Source organism: Mycteria americana, chromosome 6, assembly GCF_035582795.1.
Source record: "Mycteria americana isolate JAX WOST 10 ecotype Jacksonville Zoo and Gardens chromosome 6, USCA_MyAme_1.0, whole genome shotgun sequence".
Classification (NCBI taxonomy): domain Eukaryota; kingdom Metazoa; phylum Chordata; class Aves; order Ciconiiformes; family Ciconiidae; genus Mycteria; species Mycteria americana.
In genome coordinates, this window is record NC_134370.1 from 11,509,504 (window position 1) to 11,529,804 (window position 20,301).

A 20,301-nucleotide genomic window follows, 5' to 3' on the forward strand; every position below is an offset into this window, starting at 1 on the left:
CCTAGAGCAACAATTTGTTGATTGTATGTACTGTGCAGTTATGCTTTAACATGGGGCAAAAGACTGTGTGCTCCCACTGTAGCACGTAATTTCTACCTGATTTGCAAATGACATAGACACATGTATTTTAATTTGTGGCAAATGGTGTGTCCTAAATAAAATACAAACAAATGAAACTCTTACCTGAGTCCCATTGCAAAATTGGTAGTGAGCCTGTTCTGCAGCTACGCTGTTGCTGGTAACCATCTTCTCCTTCACTGTCCTGTTTTTGCCTTCCTTGACATGCACAGTCCCAGTGGTTTTAGCTGTAATTCACTGTTGGCATGATACCAGTTTTATAATTAAATATTATTTGGGCAGAAAGAAACTAGCCTCTCAGTCAAGGTACATACTCGGAATGTGGAAGATTAAAGTTTAGGTCTTCCTGCCAGGGAATATTTGTTTATCCAAAGTGGAACTGCTCCCAGACTCATCCCAGAACAGTTAATAGCCTGGCATGTAGAGTCTGTACCAGGGATGCAGAAGGCTGGATTGAGTTTGTTGTTCAGGTAGAGCAGGGGTGTGGAGATTTGCCACCTAACCATGGATGGATATCCTGACCCTTGGGCTGCCGTTATGTGATGCCTGATCTGCTGGCAAACTGGATGTCACAGACTGAGCGTCAAAAGGCTCATGATTATACTAATGCTGAATGTGGCTTAATAAAGTTCTGTCTCAAAGATGCATTGTCTATTATGACAAGTCCTGGTTTATATTACATCAGAATACGATAAAATATTCTCGCTTGAAGAATACAACCAATACAACCATTTCTGTATGCAGTAGAGCCTAGAGAATACTTTGAAAGTATTGGAGTTGGAATAGTGACTTTCTGAATTTCATTTTCATTTCAGAACAGTTTGTGTGTACTTTATAAGCAAATTCAGCACTTCTCTGCTTTTTGTTTTGTTTATAATAGAGGTGAAAAACATTGCACTATCTTAAATATTGTGGTGAATGTAAAGACACAGCTATTCTTACATAACAAAATAGTTCACCAATGTGTTTTTTTTTCTTGGTTTTACAGGATAACTTCTTCAATGCTAGTATTCCTTCTTTGGGTCTGCGTAATGTCATATATATCAATGAAACACATACGAGGTAATGTAGCAAGTCTTTCTTTTGCTTTTAAAATCCAATGTGTTCTGATCTTATGGCAGGGAAATCTCTAGGATAGTCTGGACTGAGTGAATATATATTGCTGTCCTAAAAATGCAGGAATTGATGCTGACTTCAGGAAAGTAATGTACTTGTTAAATCTGGCTGTGTGTATTTGGGAACTGGGCAAAGTCCTTTGGGGTTATAAGCAAGGAGTGTAAGGGTCAAACCTGTTTCACAAAAAACAGAGCATGTTTAAATCCTTTCTCCTTCAGTGGAAATGGCAGCATCTGTAGCATAATGCTGAGAGGAGCTGTTTTATTTCTATGCTTAAGAATGACTTCAGGCTTCATTTTAATTTACTGAGCAGATCTGGCTCACAATTTAGGCGTTGACCATTATTACTAAAGACAATTAAATGTGAACATGTCTTGCTAGACTTTCCCTCCTCTGCCTCAGTAGTAGAGTGCAGCTCCTGAAGGATGGTATATATGACCTAAAAATGATGATTTATATTTGCGCTATTGGAAATATATCTTGTGTCTGGGATGAAGACACTGGAAGTACACAAAAATCTTTATTCTGTTCTTTGGAAAGTTAATAGTGCTTGCTAAGGTTTTCACAGTAATCATTAGCATAAGCAGATCCTGCAGTGTTTGTCATAGTCAGAGCAAACAAAGAGAGGCCAGCAGCCTGAAAGAAATGAGCCAGAGTGCCTGAGTAGAAGAAAGGCAGCATTGTGCTGTGCTTGAGAGGGAGGAAGCTAATGTTAGAGGCTGTTCTTTTTTCAATTTGAATTAATTATGTTTTTTTAAGAGTTGAGCTTGTAGTTTAGAATGCAGAAAAATAACAGAAATAGTGTTTAATTTTAACTTTTTTTTTAAAGTTAGTTTCAAAAGTCTAATGCTTGAATGGTTTTGAATGGTCAGAGTTACTTAAATTAGAAGTATAAGGGCAACAAAATATGGGTTAATGAAGTATTCTGAAATAAAATGCCTTTAGCTCAGAATGTCATTATAGTCTGAAAATTGACAGTTTTAATGAAGTTCTGAGGTCCCATGGGGTTACATAGTCACAGTTTCTTGGCCTTAGAAAGCAAGAGGGATTCTCTTTAACCGCTAGTGTACTGTACTTGTAGTGAGACATTACCACAGCCTTTTTCAGAGGTGTGAATATGGCAGTTTCATAATATATCTTGACCGGGTCTATCTTGGCCGGGTGTGGTTTTTGTCTTCTATCATTGCTACATGATTAGAAAACAGATTTTTCTAATTATACTACATCGTATTGAAGCCGTAAAATGAATGTAGAAGCCTTTATATCTTGACAGATCCCTGCAACAGCTGGATGTGTTGTGATGATATGTTCATAGTTACCAAAACTGTTCTCAGAAAGAAGCATATCCTTAACTTTGCTTTTTAGAAAAATCAGTAAGGCTCTCAAACTCCAACGGGAAGGGGAAAATGGAAAAGCAATTAAAAGAGTCACCAGTCTACTTCCCTGACAGGCATAAATAGCAAAATTCTTTGTCCTTTGAGATGGTCTGAATATTTGTATAACCATTATGTGTCAGACTGTGCCGATGGCTTGTGCATGTGCGCTCATCTCAGTTATAGTGCGAGTGGCCTGAGCACTCAGGTGGTTTGGCCTTTTACAGTGTAAAAGTTCCTTCTCATCTTTCCTACCTGGTTTGAACACATACACAAATTTACTGAAATGTGGTGGGGAGGTTTAGCAGCCAAGATCAGTAACTCGGGTGACGACAAGGAGTGAGACCTTGACGGCACTCCAGCATGGAAACCAACATGAGTATTGCCACCCATGGTTCACTTTGGGACACTCGCTGGACCGTCAGTGGTGCATTGCACTGGCAGTCCTCGGGAAGGGGTTTTTGCATAATACTGAGTGCTCCGGTCTCAGGAATGGCCAGAGTTTAGTTTATTCTTCCAAGTGTTAGTTCTGCCCCATCACATCAGCTCTGCTCTTTGTGGATCCCAGCTCTGTTTGGTTTGTGGAGTGACCCGCATGAGTGGTGGCTTGTCCAGTCCTGGCCTGGTGAGTGAGGTAGGGAACTGTGAGGAGAGAAAATAGTAATGAATATTCACTGCTGGGGACTGGATTTTATCCCTTCCCGTGTCACATGCATCTTCTGTGATGTTAGGAGAACTGTTCAAAATAACATGCTTATATGATCCAGAGAGTAGAGGACAGGGTTAATTTAAAAGGCAGATTAAATTAAATTAAAGGTTAATTTAAAGGACTGGCCACGTAAGCTAAGTTGCCTTTCTTAAATGCTTGAATGGTAGAGAGATTTACTGATTATTTAGTGGTTCTACTTCTGTTAAAACTTTGCAAGGCAAAGGTACATAGGAGGCACATAGGACTGGGTGTTTAAAAATACTGGAAAGGAAGAAAAGATTACCAAAAAAGTGTTTTTAGTGTTGGTGGCTAATACAGACATATTTTCAAAAGTGCCTGTGAGAGTTTACCCTGTGCATACAATGCGAGCAACTTTCCCAAGAGGGCTCAGTGTTTCTTGAAGTTGACAAACCTCTTAGGTGGGCATTTTACATTCCTCGGTGGAAAGTCACCGAATCGGAAATGGGCACTACATCTTCTTTTGTCCTTCCTGAACTGGGGAGTTGGTTCCAGGGCACGGGCAAAATGTATACGCTGGTTTGTACCTACTTCCCTGTGATGCTATGGATGTTTTAAGGCCAGTATCACTCTGAATTGAAGTAATGCAGACCTCAGTTATCTCCGATATTTTGTACTACTCATCAGTTATTTCATCTGTAACATTAACATATTGACAATTTACTAGAAGATACAGAAGCCCTTCATAGCCCTTCATAAAACTTTACTTACTTTTGCTTCTTAATTGTATTTTTAGGTATGTTTAAAATTCTTTTTTTTGGCAGTGAAATATTTCGAGGGTCACACTCAAATACCTTTCATATTTTTGTAGGTACAGAGGGTGGCTTGCAAGACGCCTTTGTTATGTCCTTTTTGTGCAAGAGAGGGATGTTCATAAGGGTATGTTTGCCAAGAATCTGACAGAAAATGTGCTGAATAACAGCAGGTAAGATAACGCAAAATAAACTATTTTTTATGTGAGTGATACTTTATAATATGATTCAAGAATTTGGAAACGGCAGGTTTTGAAAATCAGACTATTTAAAATATTAGAAGATACAGTATCTTCAGCACAGCCCTTCAGGACTGTAGCTTGCAATTTCTGTTTGAGTAATAAAACAGGGGAGATCAAGAATTAGAAATCTCCAAATGAATGATGCATAGTGGGTGGACAGCAGACAGTACACAGAAGAATAAATTGCTACATGGGAACTCTTCAAACATTTGTTTATCTAATTCATGTAAATCATTACCACTAAAGTAATCCTGCAGTCATCAGAAATTGTCAGTGTTTCAGAAATAATAGGAAAGCAGCATTTCAGAGTACCCTGAGTGTACACCAAGAGTGTGAGGCAAAACTGGAAAAAGGCTATAGAATGAACTACCCACCCTTTATTTTGTGGAGCTTGTTTTCTGGTTCGTATACTGCATTTTGCATGGGACATTGAGCCCCTGATTAGCTATTAAGGTATCTGTTTTCCCTGGACACAAAGAAACTCAACCGCATTCCCACTCCTTGAGTCTGCTTTTGTCAGAGGCCACACACTGCCTACATTAACATTCCTAAGTCTCCTGAATTGTTAATGTTCAAGTCCTATCTGAAGATGATAGCGTTGCTTTTGAAAAGTAAAGCAGACCATGTTGTGCCACAGTTATGGTGTGTTAAACCACTTAATCTCTCTTAGATATGTTTTAAATGGGGAAAATAGCCCTTATAAAATTTAGTTACACATTTTCAGTAAAACTGGGAATTCAAGGGGGAAGAATACCGTAAAAGTGCAAAATAGCAACTGCATAAATCTGTCTAGTGAGCTGAGTGAAATTGCTATGGCAGGAAAAAGAAAATATTAACAAAGAGGAGATTTCAGCTGTTCTTTCTGTATTTTTAACCTTATTTACCATTTCTGAAAATTGGCACTCACTTAATATCAGTACCTGTGAACTGCGTACGTACTGTTTTATATGGTCAACTTTGAGTTCGTTCATCCATCATCCAGCTGTTTAATCAGAGCTTAGAAAACTACTGCATTAAATTTAATGCATTTGGAGTACACAATACTTCAGTGTGCATGTTCTTTTATGCCTACAAGTTACTCCTGTAGTAATATATAGCTCATTCCCAGCAGCTGTTGTCTGTGTCTTGAACTTTTCTGTTGCGGGACTGTCTCATAAGTTTTACTTTTTAATGTTAGAGTCCAGAAGGCCATTGTAGATGAAGCTTCTGAACCAAGTGCTCCGGGTAGTTTTGCTCAGACGGATCCTAAAGCTATCAACAAAGTGAAAAAAAAAGCTAGGAAAATTCTCCAGGAAATGGTAGCAAATGTGTCACCTGCTTTAATCAGGTAAGAAAAATGTCTCATCAGTATTGTCAATGCGTAGAAGGACAGCCAAGCTCTCTCTGTATTATACCAGCAGAGCTTGTAATACATTATTCATAAATAATGAATAATTATTCCAAAAATAATACATTATTCATAAAAATCCCTTTTCTAATGTTAACTAATGAAATGGTAGTTATTCTTCATTTTCAGATGCAGCAGAAACCCTCTGCCTTTTCAAGGGATAACTCTTACAATAAGATTAAATACAGACTTTTCTTTTTTTTCTCCTGAAACTAGGCTTGGTGCTAATGCCTAGACCAATATTAGTATCCTTTGTTGTTTCAGGCTGATACAAGTGAGAGCAGCTAGCTGCAGCATCTTAGACTGTGAAAGATCTTTTTTCCAGTAGCCCACTGAATATCATAACCTGTAGTTATAAATATCTCAGAGAGCATCTTATCTTAGATAAAATCTTCTACTGTGCTGTCTACCTTTACCTTATTCTACCTAAGGATGAATTAGTCTCTGTCATCTTCCTAGTCCCCTTCACCGACTTTTGTGATGCAAACCCTATATTTTTTGTAACTATATTAAATTCTCCCACAAGACCAGATACATGCTGTCACCTAACAGGTCACCTAACTAGCTTAGTGACTATAATTGATCATAGGACCTCCATTAACTTGCCCCATATGTAAAGTGGTCTCTGCCCTTTGAACAGCCTTCACTGAGGCTGACAATAACAAGTTTTGTGTCATAATTGCAGGAGGCTGAAATGTGGTTACTAACCATGGCTTAGCTGATAGGCAAAAACTTGTTAAGCAACTGGATTTTATAGTAATTTTGTTTGAATATAAAGTAATCAGATTTTATGGCTTTGCCTTTAGTCATATAGAAAGAAGCAATATAAAACGGAGGCAGCAATGAATGAAACTTTTTGAGTTGTGTTTGTTCTTCCTTCAGGTTGACCGGCTGGGTGTTACTGAAGTTGTTTAACAGCTTTTTCTGGAATATTCAGATCCACAGAGGTCAAATAGAAATGGTCAAAGCAGCAACAGAGGTAAGGGAGGGGGGGGAAAGAATCTAGTAAGGCAGATTTCTGCTGTAGTTTCTATTAATATTTACAGCACTTTCTCATTTTGGGAGAGTTCTGCTAAGTCTGTATGATATCAGATTGTAGATAGATCTCTCTCATATCTGTGAAATAATGTTTTAAATTAAATATAATGCTCTTTGAGTTGCATAACCGAAAATACTATGTGAACTCTGGTTTTACCTTTGTTTCAGGATCAAATTTGAACTATCAGGCTGAATTATTATCTCAGATAACCTGCTTCCAGCATTATTTCTTTTTTCTGTGCTGAGGCAGCCAGTAATAAATTAGTAGGTCTACTTAGGATTTTTCACTCTTACCTTAATTTGGAATAAAAATCTTTAAGAAATTAACTTTCCCTATTTCTTACTAGCCATCTGTTCCCAGTTCTTCGATATTTATTGAAATTGATCAAAATAACTCCTAAATTCTACCATTTTCTTTACACTCAAAGGAATTGATTCTTTTTGCAGGGTTTACCTTAGAAAGAAGGATTAAATAAATAAAACAAACACAAAAAAGGTTCCTAATATTTTCTGTTATCTTTTGATTACAGTGTTTGGGAACCCCACTATTCATAGATCCTTGCTCATATCTAATGGAAAGAAATAGCAGTACTTGGGTGACACTGATTTGGCCACATCCCTTTAATTGTTTGATAGTTGTTTCAATACTGTGAGTCTGATGAAACTGGGAAAATTAATCATTGTTTCTTGTAATGCATACAACTAAAAACTACAGTCCATGAAAATTAAGAAGTACAGTTGACTAAAACGTTCTCGTTGTCACAGCGGAGTGAAAACCAGAAGTAAACAAACTGAATGATGGTAATCAGAAAATACCATCAGTTGTGATAATATGCTGCTAGCAATCTCAGTGATGGATTTTAGAAAAGGAGTAATATTCCACAGTTCTTACCAACTGTCGTCTCTCTTTTTTTCCTTCTCTCTGCACCACAGATGAATTTGCCTCTTATCTTCTTGCCTGTTCACAAATCCCACATTGACTACCTGCTTCTTACATTCATTCTTTTCTGCCATAACATCAAAGCACCCTACATTGCTGCAGGGAACAATCTCAACATCCCCATCTTCAGGTAATAACCTCTTCTTATTTGAAAAAGACTGAGGTGGGGGATCGTCAGGTGACCGGTTGCGCAGTGTATCTTATGTCCAGGTGTAAGATAATCTGAGTATTATTGGGCCATCACATAGAACTCCTTTGGTTCCTATTACATGTTCAGAGAGAGAGCATAACAAAACCCTTCTGAGAAATTCTGTCATAAGTAGGATAAGGAAGGATATTCCCTTCTTCTAGGAGTCTCAAAGTGGGTTAGGTGGCTAAGGAAAGGTAAGTATGTGAAAAAGTGTTGTGAATGGTCAACTCTTCATGAAGGTTAATGAGCTGGGTAATGGGCACTGACAAGTACTGAGGGAATAATACTTCGTGGGAAAGTACTCCCATTTGGTCTCTGTTTAAATTGTATTTCTGGTAGCTGAAGGACATAAGAAGGTCTTTTAGGTAGTATTTTGCCAGTGAGACAGAATTTGAGGATGACTGATTTCTGAAAAGCCACTGGATATTGCAGGAAATGATGAGGAAAGAAGGGGGATACCTTGACTTAGAGGGTGTTTTGCACCAGAGGGTGGTGGTCTGTGATGATCCCAGTAAGAAAGGCATTCAGACTCTATAAAGTATCAATTAAAACGCTGTTTATTAGGGCTAGCAGTATAAAGGGAGCGAGACTAGCATAGGTAATCTAATGTCCCTTTAGTTGCTGGCAACCCTGAGTTGTGCAGCATCCAGCAGGCCTCCAGTGCACGCACAGCACACCACGTGGACCCTGCCCACACACAGGGTTACCCCATTTTGGTCATTCAGGCTCGTATAGGATTTTCTTACAAGAAGACAACTCTATTCATAATTTCTTCTGTCAAACAGAAAGGATGTTCTCACAAGAACTTCTTGCTGCACTGTTAGATAAAGGCAAGGCCACGCAGGTGGCGTAATTGCTGGTGCCAAGTGCAAGCTGCCTGCAGGCTGCTCTGTTAAAATTAGCTGGCTGAGCTGATCCTGCAGCCAAGGGGTATGTGCAGCACAACACGGACACAAAGACCATGCTGTATGTGCAGCACAGCACAGACTTGGGCCAGCTCAGGTTAACTGTTATGTGGGTCACCAACATCTCAATGTACAATAGTGTCCTGGTCAGGGTCACTGCAGAGGGTAAGTGGTCTGTCAAGGGAGTGAAGTGGAGTAAGACAGTGTAGAGAAGCCTGTTTCATAAGTTAAAGTAATATTTGTCTGGTCCCATCATGTATAAATAGTGTAATACACTTTAGTCTTTGAGAATTCAGTAATTTTGGTTCCTGTTGCACGCTAGGAATTTTGTACTGGACGCGTAGTAGTTTTCTGCAAACTAAAATCAATGAGTATAATTCTTCTTTATTATGTAGCACATTGATCCGCAAGCTGGGAGGATTTTTCATTCGTCGAAAGTTAGATCAGAGTCCTGATGGTCGTAAGGACTTCCTCTACAGAGCTTTGCTCTACGTGGTACGTATTTCTTCTCTTTGTTTCTGTAGGTAGCATTTCAGTCGGACGGCAAGTGGGAAGGTGAGTTTCATCAGTCTGGGGATGCTTTTTACTGCTTTGAATTTGTCTTAGGTTTTATGCTGAAATAAAAGGATACATTTTTGTATGAAGTCTTGAATGTATAGAATAAAAGAGAATTGAATGCCCAGCACCTTTGCGAATGAGCAGATTTTCACCTTGTGTAATGCTTATTAAAGAAAGTGAAATTAATACTCTCAGAATTAATGTTAAGCCTTGTTTCTGATTCCTTTTGTACTGGGGCATATCTACAGTGATTCTGTTAACTTCATGGAAGTCTCTCTTTATGATGGGTTGATGTAATCCTTTGTGCCATTCAGTATAATAGCTGTATTTGCATCTTGGAAGATGGGAAGTACTGAGGAACCAGAAGGAAAGATGTATGCAAATCCGCTAGATCAACTGTTGCTAGAGATGCTGTTCTTGAACAAATGGCATTATACTGCTTGTATATTCATGCAAATTCAGTTGCAGTTTGGACTGGGTTTGTGTCAAGCATTAATTATTGCTTCTGTTTTTTTCACAAGTTTTCATGCCAGCTCATGATCTTCCAATCTTCCAATGTTTTTAAAAGGAAGTGGTTGCTGACAATATATTTCAAATGTGAATTTGCCAGTATAATTAGGTATTTATTTTTTCCTCTTTTCCAATCTTTTTGTATTCAGCATGTAGAAGAATTGTTGAGACAGCAGCAGTTTTTAGAAATATTCTTGGAAGGCACACGGTCTCGAAGTGGAAAGACATCTGGAGCTAGAGCAGGTCTTTTATCTGTGGTGGTGGATGCTCTCTTCTCAAATGCTACTCCTGACGTCCTAATTATACCTGTGGGAATCTCCTATGATCGCATAATTGAAGGTCACTATAACAGTGAACAGCTGGTAAGAGCAATTGAACAACTTGTTTTGCCTAGGGGATTTTCTGTTTATGTGCAGGGAAATGTGTTACATAGTTAAATTAAGTGCTAGTAGTCCTCTGTCGCATGTACTTGGTGTTAGTGTTGAAGAGCATAGAGCCATGAATCACGAAACCACTGTGATAGGGAGTGCTGAGGTACGGGTGACATACTTCTAAGTGCACATTCATGACATGACAAATAATATACTCAAGTGGATATATATGGAAAACAATAGTTCTCTAGATTTACTTGAAGTTCTAAGGTTTGTCAAAAGATTCGGCCTTGTTTTGTCTGCTGTTGCATGCATTTTAATTTTAAACATAACTTTTTAATTGCAAATTGGAAAAAACCCAAAACAACCACCCATGTTTTCCAGGGCAAGCCTAAGAAGAATGAAAGTCTTTGGAGTATAGCTAGAGGAGTCTTCAGAATGCTGCGGAAGAATTATGGGTGTGTCAGAGTAGATTTTGCACAACCATTTTCCTTAAAAGTAAGTTTGATATTTTGAAGATCCTTTTGAAGGTTTGACATTTCTGATGTTTCAATAGTGGGATGCATTTATTTTGATTTTTCTCTTTGTGGGTTACCATCGCTAGCATTCTCTGCTGAAGTCCATCCAGTGGGACAAAAATACACCTGTTTTGCTGAAGGCATGAGTCTTCAGGCACGTTTGTGTTAAGCTGAAATAGTCTCAGAGTTGATATAAAGGGTTGTGTTAGGTTTAAAGTGGTGCAAGTATTCTCACTGGGCTTCTTTGTTTTGTTTTAACAAACAGTCTTTAAAATGATCCTTGTACCATGTTTCAGTTGTCGAGACGTTTGGAATTGAAGGAAACTGAATACTGTTCTCCAGTTGGAGTAATTGAATGGTTTACACTGTTGTTGAGGAAGGACATTTACCTCACTGGATTTTTAAAACTGCTAAGCAAATTAGCTATAAAAGTATCATGGATCATGTATCATAAAAATCTGCATATTCTTTGCATGTCATAGTTTATTACTAGTTTACAATTATTACCTATACTAGTTTAATTATACCAGTTTAATTATTACCTATACTATACTAGTTCACCAAATACTGTTGTGTAGTTTCTCAGGGAATGGGGTGGTGCAGTACTAGCTGCCTTCACTTTTAAAATTTTCTCTGATCTCTTTGCAGAATCTGCTAGTACTATACTTAATTTATCTACATTTCACTAATCTGTGTTCTGCTACAGTATACCTTATTTTTAGTGTGACTTTAATAAGATTAACTACTGTAACAACAACCTACTAGAACATTATTCAAATTAATTAGGTGTTCTTCTTTCTGCCCTACTTCTCTCAGAAAAGCGGTAGGTTGGAGAGCTTTGGAGGGTTCAATTACCGCAGCATGAAATTATTGTGACTGTCTGCACTGCATTATAATTAGCGTAGTAGGGAAAGATACTAATTCACTTCCAAAGGAGAAGGGTTAGGTCACTTCCAGGCTGTTCTTGGTAGGGAGTTAACAGTTGTTCTTGGATCAGTATAAGGAAAAGAAGGTTATCTGCCCTCTTAATCTGGTGAAACGCTGATCACTCTATACCTTCCTAGCAACCTCTGTCGGGTCTCATTTGTATGTGTATTCATTTTTGTACTCCAGAAAGGTAATAAATGACTTAAACAATTTAAGTATGCCTTAACCAAGATTTGCGGAAGTGTAACTATTTTTAAATTGCTGTAGTTATGTCACTGCAGGTTTTTCTAGGGAGGAGCTTTGGGGGTTAATTCTGGGCATCTGCAGTTCTGTGAGCACAGGCTTAGAAGCAGAAGAGAGCGAGCTGGCTGTGAAAGTCTCTTTTAACCAGCTTTCCTGGGAGAGAACTGTTTTCCTGACCAGCAGGTTAAGTGGCTCTTTAGTTTCCCACATCAGTCTTTATAGAAACTGAAAGAACACAATGTCCTGAAAACAGAGTAATGTAAATGCTAACCTGTAAGGAGAGGTGTTTGGCTTTTGAGAAATTTGGGATTCAAGAATTGCAAGCATGTGGTACCCTGCCTGCTTCCTGGGTGCTTTAGTTTGTGGCACTGTGAGGGGTCTTGCAACTGGAGTCTCTACACTGTTGTTTACCTGCGGAGAAGTTCCCTGTCCTGGCGTTTGAGGAAAGTAGCAGCAAGCAGTAATTACAGTCTCCATGTTGGTTCTGAAAGGGTATTAGACTTTGCTCGCATTCATGTTAATGAAGGCAGTTCTCATTAACTTAATCATGGAGAAGCTAGTCTCAAAGGAGTTGTTCCCAGCAGGGTGCTGACAGGGGTTATATATTGTTTTTGTTACAGTGTTTTTTAAAAAGTACGGATTCCTTGCTGTGGAAAGTTTGCCTTTTCATAAAATAAAGTCAGAAGTGAATAAAATGTTGCAAACTTTTAATTTCTGTGACCTTATTACTGCTCTTTTAGTGTGAGCTATTTTTAATCACTGTGGCATTTTTTAATAATTGCCTTTATCTTATGATAATATTATCAGTTGAATGCAAGAATAAGGTGGAAAAAGTACAAAAAATAACAAATCTTCTCTTAACAGGAATATGTAAACAGCCAAAGCCAAAAACCTGTGCCTGCTCCTCTTTCTTTGGAACAAGCTTTGTTACCAGCTATACTTCCTTCAAGGTAGAGGTTTTTTCGGTGTTGGGGAGAGGGAGAACAGGTTGGGGTTTTTTTGTTTGTTTGTCTTTTTAATGTTCTGTATTACATTCCAAGCAGTGCTTGAACTCCCCAAGGATAATCTGATTGTGTACATAAAAATTAAAAACTTACACAATTGTAACTGTGCAATTTGTTATGAGAGTTGCATTCTTTCTGGGGAGCTCTGTTTAAATAAGCTCAAGGAGGCTTTATTTTTTTATTTTTTTAATTTTAGTGACCTCTGCTGGTTTAATTTTAAATTTTATGAATAACGTAGGGAAAAAAATTACACACTTAATGAAAAATAAAGGATTTGTTTTTAAACCTCACAAACAGTTCAGGTGGGTTTTGGTATATAATTCTAAAGCAAATAGAACTTGTGAGTGAATACCCCTTGCTCAAGGAGGTGACTGTCACTCAGAAATGCAAAACTGTGCTCAAGGGCTAGATCTGCATTTGTTACACAGATATACATTTTAGTTGAGGTCTTAGCTTGACTTGTACAAACCTGTGTAGTCCTATTGGAGACAAAGTCAGTAATTTATCTTTAGAAAGTTGTAGATCCATACAAAGGACCATTTCTAGTTTGTAGAGAGGCTGGGCTGGAAACTACCTTTTAGGCAGATTTGCTTAATCTACTGTTGTCCATATTCATTGAAGGGAAAAGAGCTGTGGGGTGCAAATGGTGTAATGGCAAAGTCAGGAATAGCCATAGGACAAGGTAAATGTTCTATATTGCAATATTTTTTTTTGGTAGTCTTATCTTGGATTGTTGTTTAGTGTGAAAAAATAATCTGGAAAAGTTGGTAGATATTAAAATTTTTGTGGAGCTTGTCACGCATAACATTTTTGTGCCCTTACCAGACTGCATAGAGGTTTTTTGTGCTGTGGTTCAGTTAGTGTATAAAAAAAAAATCAGTCTAGGTTATTTTACATTTTGATCAAAATCTAAATGTCATAATGTGAATGTTTATTCTGTCTTCAGACCTAATGATACTGTGGATGAAGGTACAGAGGCCTCACTGCTCAACTCCAGGGATATCACCAGTGAACCCTTCAGAAGAGAGCTGATATCTAACTTGGCTGAGCATATTTTGTTCAGTAAGTGTTATAGTATCACTGTCAGCTACCTGTTTTGTTTTGCTGATTGCATGAACTAACTTGCTCTTTGGTAATGTTATACTTCCCAATTCCCTGCATTCAGGTGATAATTTCATGACTTCAAATGCTCTCTTGACTATTCTCCATCCTTTGCCTCCCTCTCTCCCTCCTCTTTGAAGTTTAATAATCTCTCTGATTAAGTACAAGCTTTTTATTCTGTTTGTTTTGGTAACTTCTGTATTCCCTGGACTAGTATACTGAACTTGCTGTACTCTGAAGTGTTTGATTGTCATATTGATACACTGATTTCTTATCACTTTATGTAATAAGTTATTGCAGTGTCTTAATGGCATTATTTAAGTTAGTACTCATGTGAACTCATCTAGGTGCATGGACCAGTGTTGCCAGGTTTTATAGGTTATGTGGTGTATGCTTCATTCAGTAATCTGTGATTTATGGTATAAGAGATGCATACAAAACGGTACTTAGCTTAGTAGACACTGAAGCTTTACTCAGCCTTCTTAGTTCAAGTTACTTTAATTTCATTACTTAAATATTGTTAGTCTATAGACATAATACTCTCTGTCTTTCATTCAGAAGGTACAGTTCTGTGCTGGTATCGCTATTTTTTTTTTTTTTTTTTTTTAAAATAATGGGTACTCTTTCACTTGGAATGATGTTCTGAGCTGTTCTGAGCTGTTCTCAGGTGTTTAACGAGTTTATCTTGTTTACATCTAGCTGCTAACAAGTCCTGTGCTGTGATGTCTACCCACATTGTTGCCTGTTTGCTGCTGTACAGACACAGGCAGGTAGGACTTCCATGCTGCTTAAATAACCAAACATTACTTTGGCCTTCTTAGTTAAAAAAATAGTATGCATTTTACTATTGTATGATATGAATAAAAGAAGAAAGATGCATTTAAAGTGGATTTCAGGTAGTCTGTATGCTAACATTTTAGTTAGTAGTGGATGCTTGAAGATAAGACATTATTGATGGGATGATAATAAATACTCATGTGGAAATAGATTTTTGTAATTCAAAATGTAGTTACACTTTTTTAAAAGAATACATTTTTTTGTTCATTGTATTAAGATGTTTTTAGATCTTAAACACATTTGCTATTGAATATGCTAGCAACTCTTCTGTTAATTTTCAAATGAGTTTTGCTGTTCCTTGGTCCAGAATATTATACCATGATGGCAAAATGATACTAATGTTTAACTGAAGTCTTGTGCCTAGGGCATGGAAGAAGTTCTTTTTCTCCTACAAGTGTGTTTAGCATTTTTTCTGAATTTCCTTCTGCCTCTCATCTGAAACTTTTATTGCATGTAAATCAAGAACAAATTGAAAAATACTGGTCAGACATGTAATCTTCCTAGTCGAGGACAGTATCACTATTCCTATCAGTCCAGTCTTTCCAATTTCCTAAAATAGTGGGATCAAAGAAGCATTTTACAATATGATCTGAAGCCAACTTGACAAAAAAACAAGGAAAGGAAGTGCTTGAGGAAAAGGTTTTCCTCATGTCCCCAAACAATTGCAGAGAAGTTCTGCCAATTACAGTATTCTCAGCTAATTGATCATTCATTTTATAGCATAGGTAATGGAAATAGGATATCTGTAACATGTTCGTAAAGAACAACTCAAGTCTCTGCAGGCTGTGAAATAAACCAAGAAGCAAACAAAAAACTTTGATTCTCAAATAGCTGCATGGCTTTAAAATATAATTGCATATAGTTCAAAACCTGTGGACTATTTTAGCAATACCTCTGTGAAAACAAGGTTTTCTAATACTACTGTCGTGCTTTGGATTTTTGAAAATGAATGGCTTGTTTATGTGTTTGCCATATACATGGTTATGTGGTTTATGGATAAAGTGCTGTGCAAAAAAAATTGTTTCACTTTGTGATTCTGATTTTATTCCTAGGGAACTGATCTTTCCAGGTTGGTAGAAGATTTCTTTTCCATGAAGGAGGAGGTCTTAGCCCGTGACTTTGATTTGGGATTTTCAGGGAATTCAGATGATGTTGTCATGCATGCCATTCACTTGTTGGGGAACTGTGTAAATATCACAAACACTAGCCGAAACAATGAGTTCTTCATCACTCCCAGCACAACGATACCTGCTGTCTTTGAACTCAACTTCTACAGCAATGGAGTACTACATGTATTTATTAAAGAGGCCATTATTGGTATGTGTTGTGGTTTACCAAGGATAGACTTTCTTGTGACCCATGAAGTCAAAGTATCTGCACAACCTCCCCCAGCCCCCATTCTTCATGTAATTTACTTGTATATATTTCTTCCCTCCCTGCTTCAGCCCATGTTTACTCTAACAAAAACAATTTTAAAGTAAACTTGGTTTTGGTTTGTAGAATGTTTCACTCATTTTTCTCATCATCCTTTATCTTTCTTGGGAAGTATTCATGTATTGGTCACTGCCTTAGGAAAGGCACTATCAGAGTTTTGAGCCAACATGGCAAAACTTGTGCTTTAGTCACTAATATTTCATGAGATTTTGTTTCAATGTGACACTAATTGGATGCAAATGGAATAGTGGTGAATTCTGTCTTTATTCTTCAATTGCATGTGTAATGTTTGGCTGCTTTTAGGCCTAGAAATAGACAAGACAAAAGTTTTAAGTTTCCTTTGGTATAAATCTCTTTGGAAAAATAAACTTTGCTTATGTTTGTTTCTGCTCTAGCCTGCAGTCTTCATGCAGTTCAGAGTAGGAGATACAGAAATGGTACCAATGGTCCTTCTCCCAGTTTGATTAGTCAAGAACACCTGGTCCGAAAAGCTGCCAGCTTGTGTTACTTGCTTTCTAATGAATTTACTGTATCTTTGGTAAGTAGTTGCATTAATAGTCCACGTGTCAATTTTTTTTCCTGCTTGTAACTGCCTTTGTTACTTTAAAGAGAATTTATACTTTCTTCAGTATAAGAAAGTATAAGGAAAAAGGAAAGATTCCTTGAAAAAGGAAGATAGTGTTGTTCCGATTTGCTTCAAGGAAATGTCTGAACATTTGAATGAATGTAGTTCCATCAGAACAGTTCATCCAAAAGATGTTTGGCCTAAGATAACACGTGAATTAACTTGCCACACTCCTGTCACTACCTTGTTTCCTTGGTAAGGTGTGATAAAATCAGTCGATCCAGTTTAGGGGATACATACTGAGTGCACGCCTGCTCCTCTGGCAAGTGCTAAGTGGGTGATGCTGGGGTGAGCCTGCAGTGTTTCTGCTGTGCTGGCTTTAGGCCTTTCCTGAGAAAGCAAAGCTGCTCATTCTATCTCTGTCAGCTTCCCACAACTTGAGGCTGGGCTTCTTAATGCCTTCAAACAGATTTTGTGTCGCTTATGTCATTAGACCATCACAACCATATCTGCATTCTGCCCAAACTATTTAAATATTTTTTTTTTACTTAAACAAATGCAGGTCTTTGAGAGTACCCAACTCCTATGAGTTTGCATAGATGATTGAAATTACAGTGCGAACTAAGGCTCCAGATTCTAAAGATACTCTTAATTTGCATAGGAGTGCAAGAGTCAGTGTGCCACACCTAGTACTTAGTGGCAATTTTAAACATGGCCTGACTTTGGTTTTTGCTTTGTTACAAAACACTGAAGAGAGCTGATGTTATCTCAGTTTTCAGACACTCTGTATACTTGGAATTTTAAGTGCTAGATATTTTTTTTTCTTATGTGTAGAAGTTACTTAGAATACTAGAGATTCTTGAATTAGTTCTTAAATTTGCACACATAATTCTGACTCGTGCCTTTTTAAATGAAGCATAAGCCAAATTTAGTATTTTTGGGCAGTACTATAGCTCAGAGTAATCTTATTATTCTGCTTTCAGAGTTAATTAATTTTTTTTAACTTAGAAAATATTTCCTACATAATTATGAGCAATGTAAAAGAGGGGGGGTTTTTTTATTCAGTTTCAAAACACGTAAGGGAATTTCTTAAAAGTGTGCTTTCCTTTTAAATTCCAAATAAATCACTGGTATGAGTCTCAATGATTTCAGTTTTAGGATGATTTTATTCCAGAATTGTTAACAAACTAAAATTTTGTTAGAGACAGTTAAAAGGGGAGAATATTTAATGTGTTTTTCTACCAGTGTTGTAATGCATTTCTTAAAAAAACTTGGACAAATTTTAAATAACCTATATCACTGTAATTTTTTTTTTTTTTTAATGTCTGCCAGGATAAACATAAGAGTGGTGCATTGGGATTATGCTGGTAAAAGTTTAATAACTTAAAAGGAATAACACTGCTGTATCTAAAACATTCATACTGAATGGGGAACTGGTGTTGCTATAATGGGTATAATGGATGTGATTTTTTTCAGTGCATTTCTTTTGTTGTGCAGCCTTGCCAGGTGATATATCAAGTTTGCCATGAATCTGTGGAAAGGCTGATACAATATGGTATTCTTCTGGTGGCTGAGGTAAGGTAGTAGAGATACTAAATGAGCTTTGTTTCTTGTGCTTGACTTCAGCTACAGGTAGTTTATGCTGCTTAGTTGTGAGTCTTGTTCTAAATATATGCTGTTACTGAAAGCTTGTAACAAGGTAACAAGACCAGGTCTGATACTACTTCATTCTTATATTTATACGCATCAGACATGTGGCTATAGTCATCCTGTGATGCTATGAGTGCCTTTTGTGTGTAATTTCATTGTACCATTAAACCTACAGAAGACGACACATATTTTATACTGTCTTGTAAACTGGGGATTTATTTTATTATTGGAGCCCTTTCAAATTGTAGCATAGCTACATGGATGTTTACTTTTTACTCTACAGGAGGCAGTAGTCCAGATCTTTTGTTATTCTTTGATTCCTTTGCATCGATCTCGAAATCATTGTAAACCTCCTCTGCTAGCACAGTTTGCAGTTTCAGGGGGGTACTGGAGTCGCTGTGTGGTGCTGTCTGCCAGAGGCATACAGTGTAAAGAAAACCTGGGGACCAGGGGGCAGCTGACTCAGCACACCTTTGCTTCCCAAACTTTTTTTGTGCACAGCAAACAAACCTTGGTGCCCTGGAGGAAGCAACCAGGTTTAAAGAGCACATAGAAAAGAGTTACGTATTTGGCTGCTTTATTCTTGCAGCTCTCCAGTTTCAAAGGAAGCTAGAGCTGCTTCTGGTTTATTTGTTAATGGCCACTGCTTCACTCTAATCTTGCTGCATACCTTTTGAAACATGCTTCCATTTTTAATATAGGTAACCATAGGTACTATTTACTTGATATACCTGGATATTAAACATTCTCCTCCTGGATATGAAACATTCTCCTCCTTTGGAGTTACTACTGCTTGATTTTATCTGAAGTACTGACATGTTGTCGTGCATTAGATTGTAATCGTTATTAGATAAATCCAAAAGTGAATGCTAATCAGAGGATTAGGAAGAAACCTGTATGTACCATGCCTGGGGACAAATGAGGAAAATAGGTGTGGACAGCAGTAGATATGCACCTCTGTCTACTTAAGCATGAAACCTGTCTTGAGGGTTCTTCTGTAAGTTTTGGTTGCTGAGTCTGGTACTTGGCTGTTTATAGCTGGGGTATAGATAGTTATTAGGCAGTATATAAATATTTGTCTGTGTTGTCTGATATACACCACCAGTGCAACATTTGAATGCTTAAAAAGGAGATATATTCCATCAGTAAATTTATTTAAACGTAGGAAACCTCTGTACCTGCTTACGTCTTTTAAAATATTAAGAATTTGCATAATCAGTGCAAACACTATAAGCAACAGTTGTTTCATGACTTTGGACAGGTTGGAAATGTTTGTGGGGTTTTTACAAACCTCTTCTCTAAGACAGGTAGCTAGCTTCTGCCTTTTCTAATTATTTCAGTTTACTGCTGACATTAACACATTGATAAATTTCCCATTAGATGGAGCTTGATTGATCCATGCTTTTTTAAAAATTCTTTTCCTGTGATTCTAGCGTCTACTTCAAAAACTAAGAAATACTACTAACACACAGTGATCTCTTTAGTATTTTTTTAAACTTATTTTGTGGCCTTTGCTTCATTCAAAATAAAATATTTGATCAGAGTGTAAGACTGGAAGGATGTCATTCTTCATTTGCTGCAGAGGCCTTTTTCTTTGTTATGAATAGTATGACAGTAATCATATCTATGAGGTGTCTGTTACCCATTTGCTTTTAATGTTGCCTGTTTCTCATTTCTAAATGGAATAACTGTATGGGGGTCTTCCCACAGTGACTTAGCAGTGGTGACCTTTGAAAAATCTTTCTGTTCTACTCTAAATAAAACAAATAATGGCGAATGATTGACACTAAGCCTTCCCTTATTCTTTCGAGTGTGTGTTTACTATCTCTAAAACT

At 37.4% G+C, this 20,301-nt stretch overlaps 1 protein-coding gene across 8 annotated transcripts in view; it reads left to right on the forward strand.

Annotated features, from left to right (window-relative positions):
- GPAM (glycerol-3-phosphate acyltransferase, mitochondrial) overlaps positions 1-20,301 on the forward strand; it is a 46,840-nt gene that overhangs the window by 19,574 nt on the left and 6,965 nt on the right. For 7 of the 8 annotated variants that reach the window (XM_075504546.1, XM_075504547.1, XM_075504544.1 and 4 more), the window contains 14 exons: positions 1,067-1,140; positions 4,106-4,219; positions 5,466-5,615; positions 6,558-6,654; positions 7,647-7,783; positions 9,144-9,243; positions 9,966-10,178; positions 10,572-10,685; positions 12,740-12,825; positions 13,826-13,941; positions 14,680-14,750; positions 15,870-16,134; positions 16,647-16,789; positions 18,314-18,391. In XM_075504546.1, coding sequence (XP_075360661.1) covers positions 1,067-1,140; positions 4,106-4,219; positions 5,466-5,615; positions 6,558-6,654; positions 7,647-7,783; positions 9,144-9,243; positions 9,966-10,178; positions 10,572-10,685; positions 12,740-12,825; positions 13,826-13,941; positions 14,680-14,750; positions 15,870-16,134; positions 16,647-16,789; positions 18,314-18,391 — 1,758 coding nt within the window. Of the gene's footprint in view, positions 1-1,066; positions 1,141-4,105; positions 4,220-5,465; positions 5,616-6,557; positions 6,655-7,646; positions 7,784-9,143; positions 9,244-9,965; positions 10,179-10,571; positions 10,686-12,739; positions 12,826-13,825; positions 13,942-14,679; positions 14,751-15,869; positions 16,135-16,646; positions 16,790-18,313; positions 18,392-18,749; positions 19,202-20,301 lie in introns of those variants that run through there. The other variant, XM_075504549.1, reaches the window with a different exon arrangement.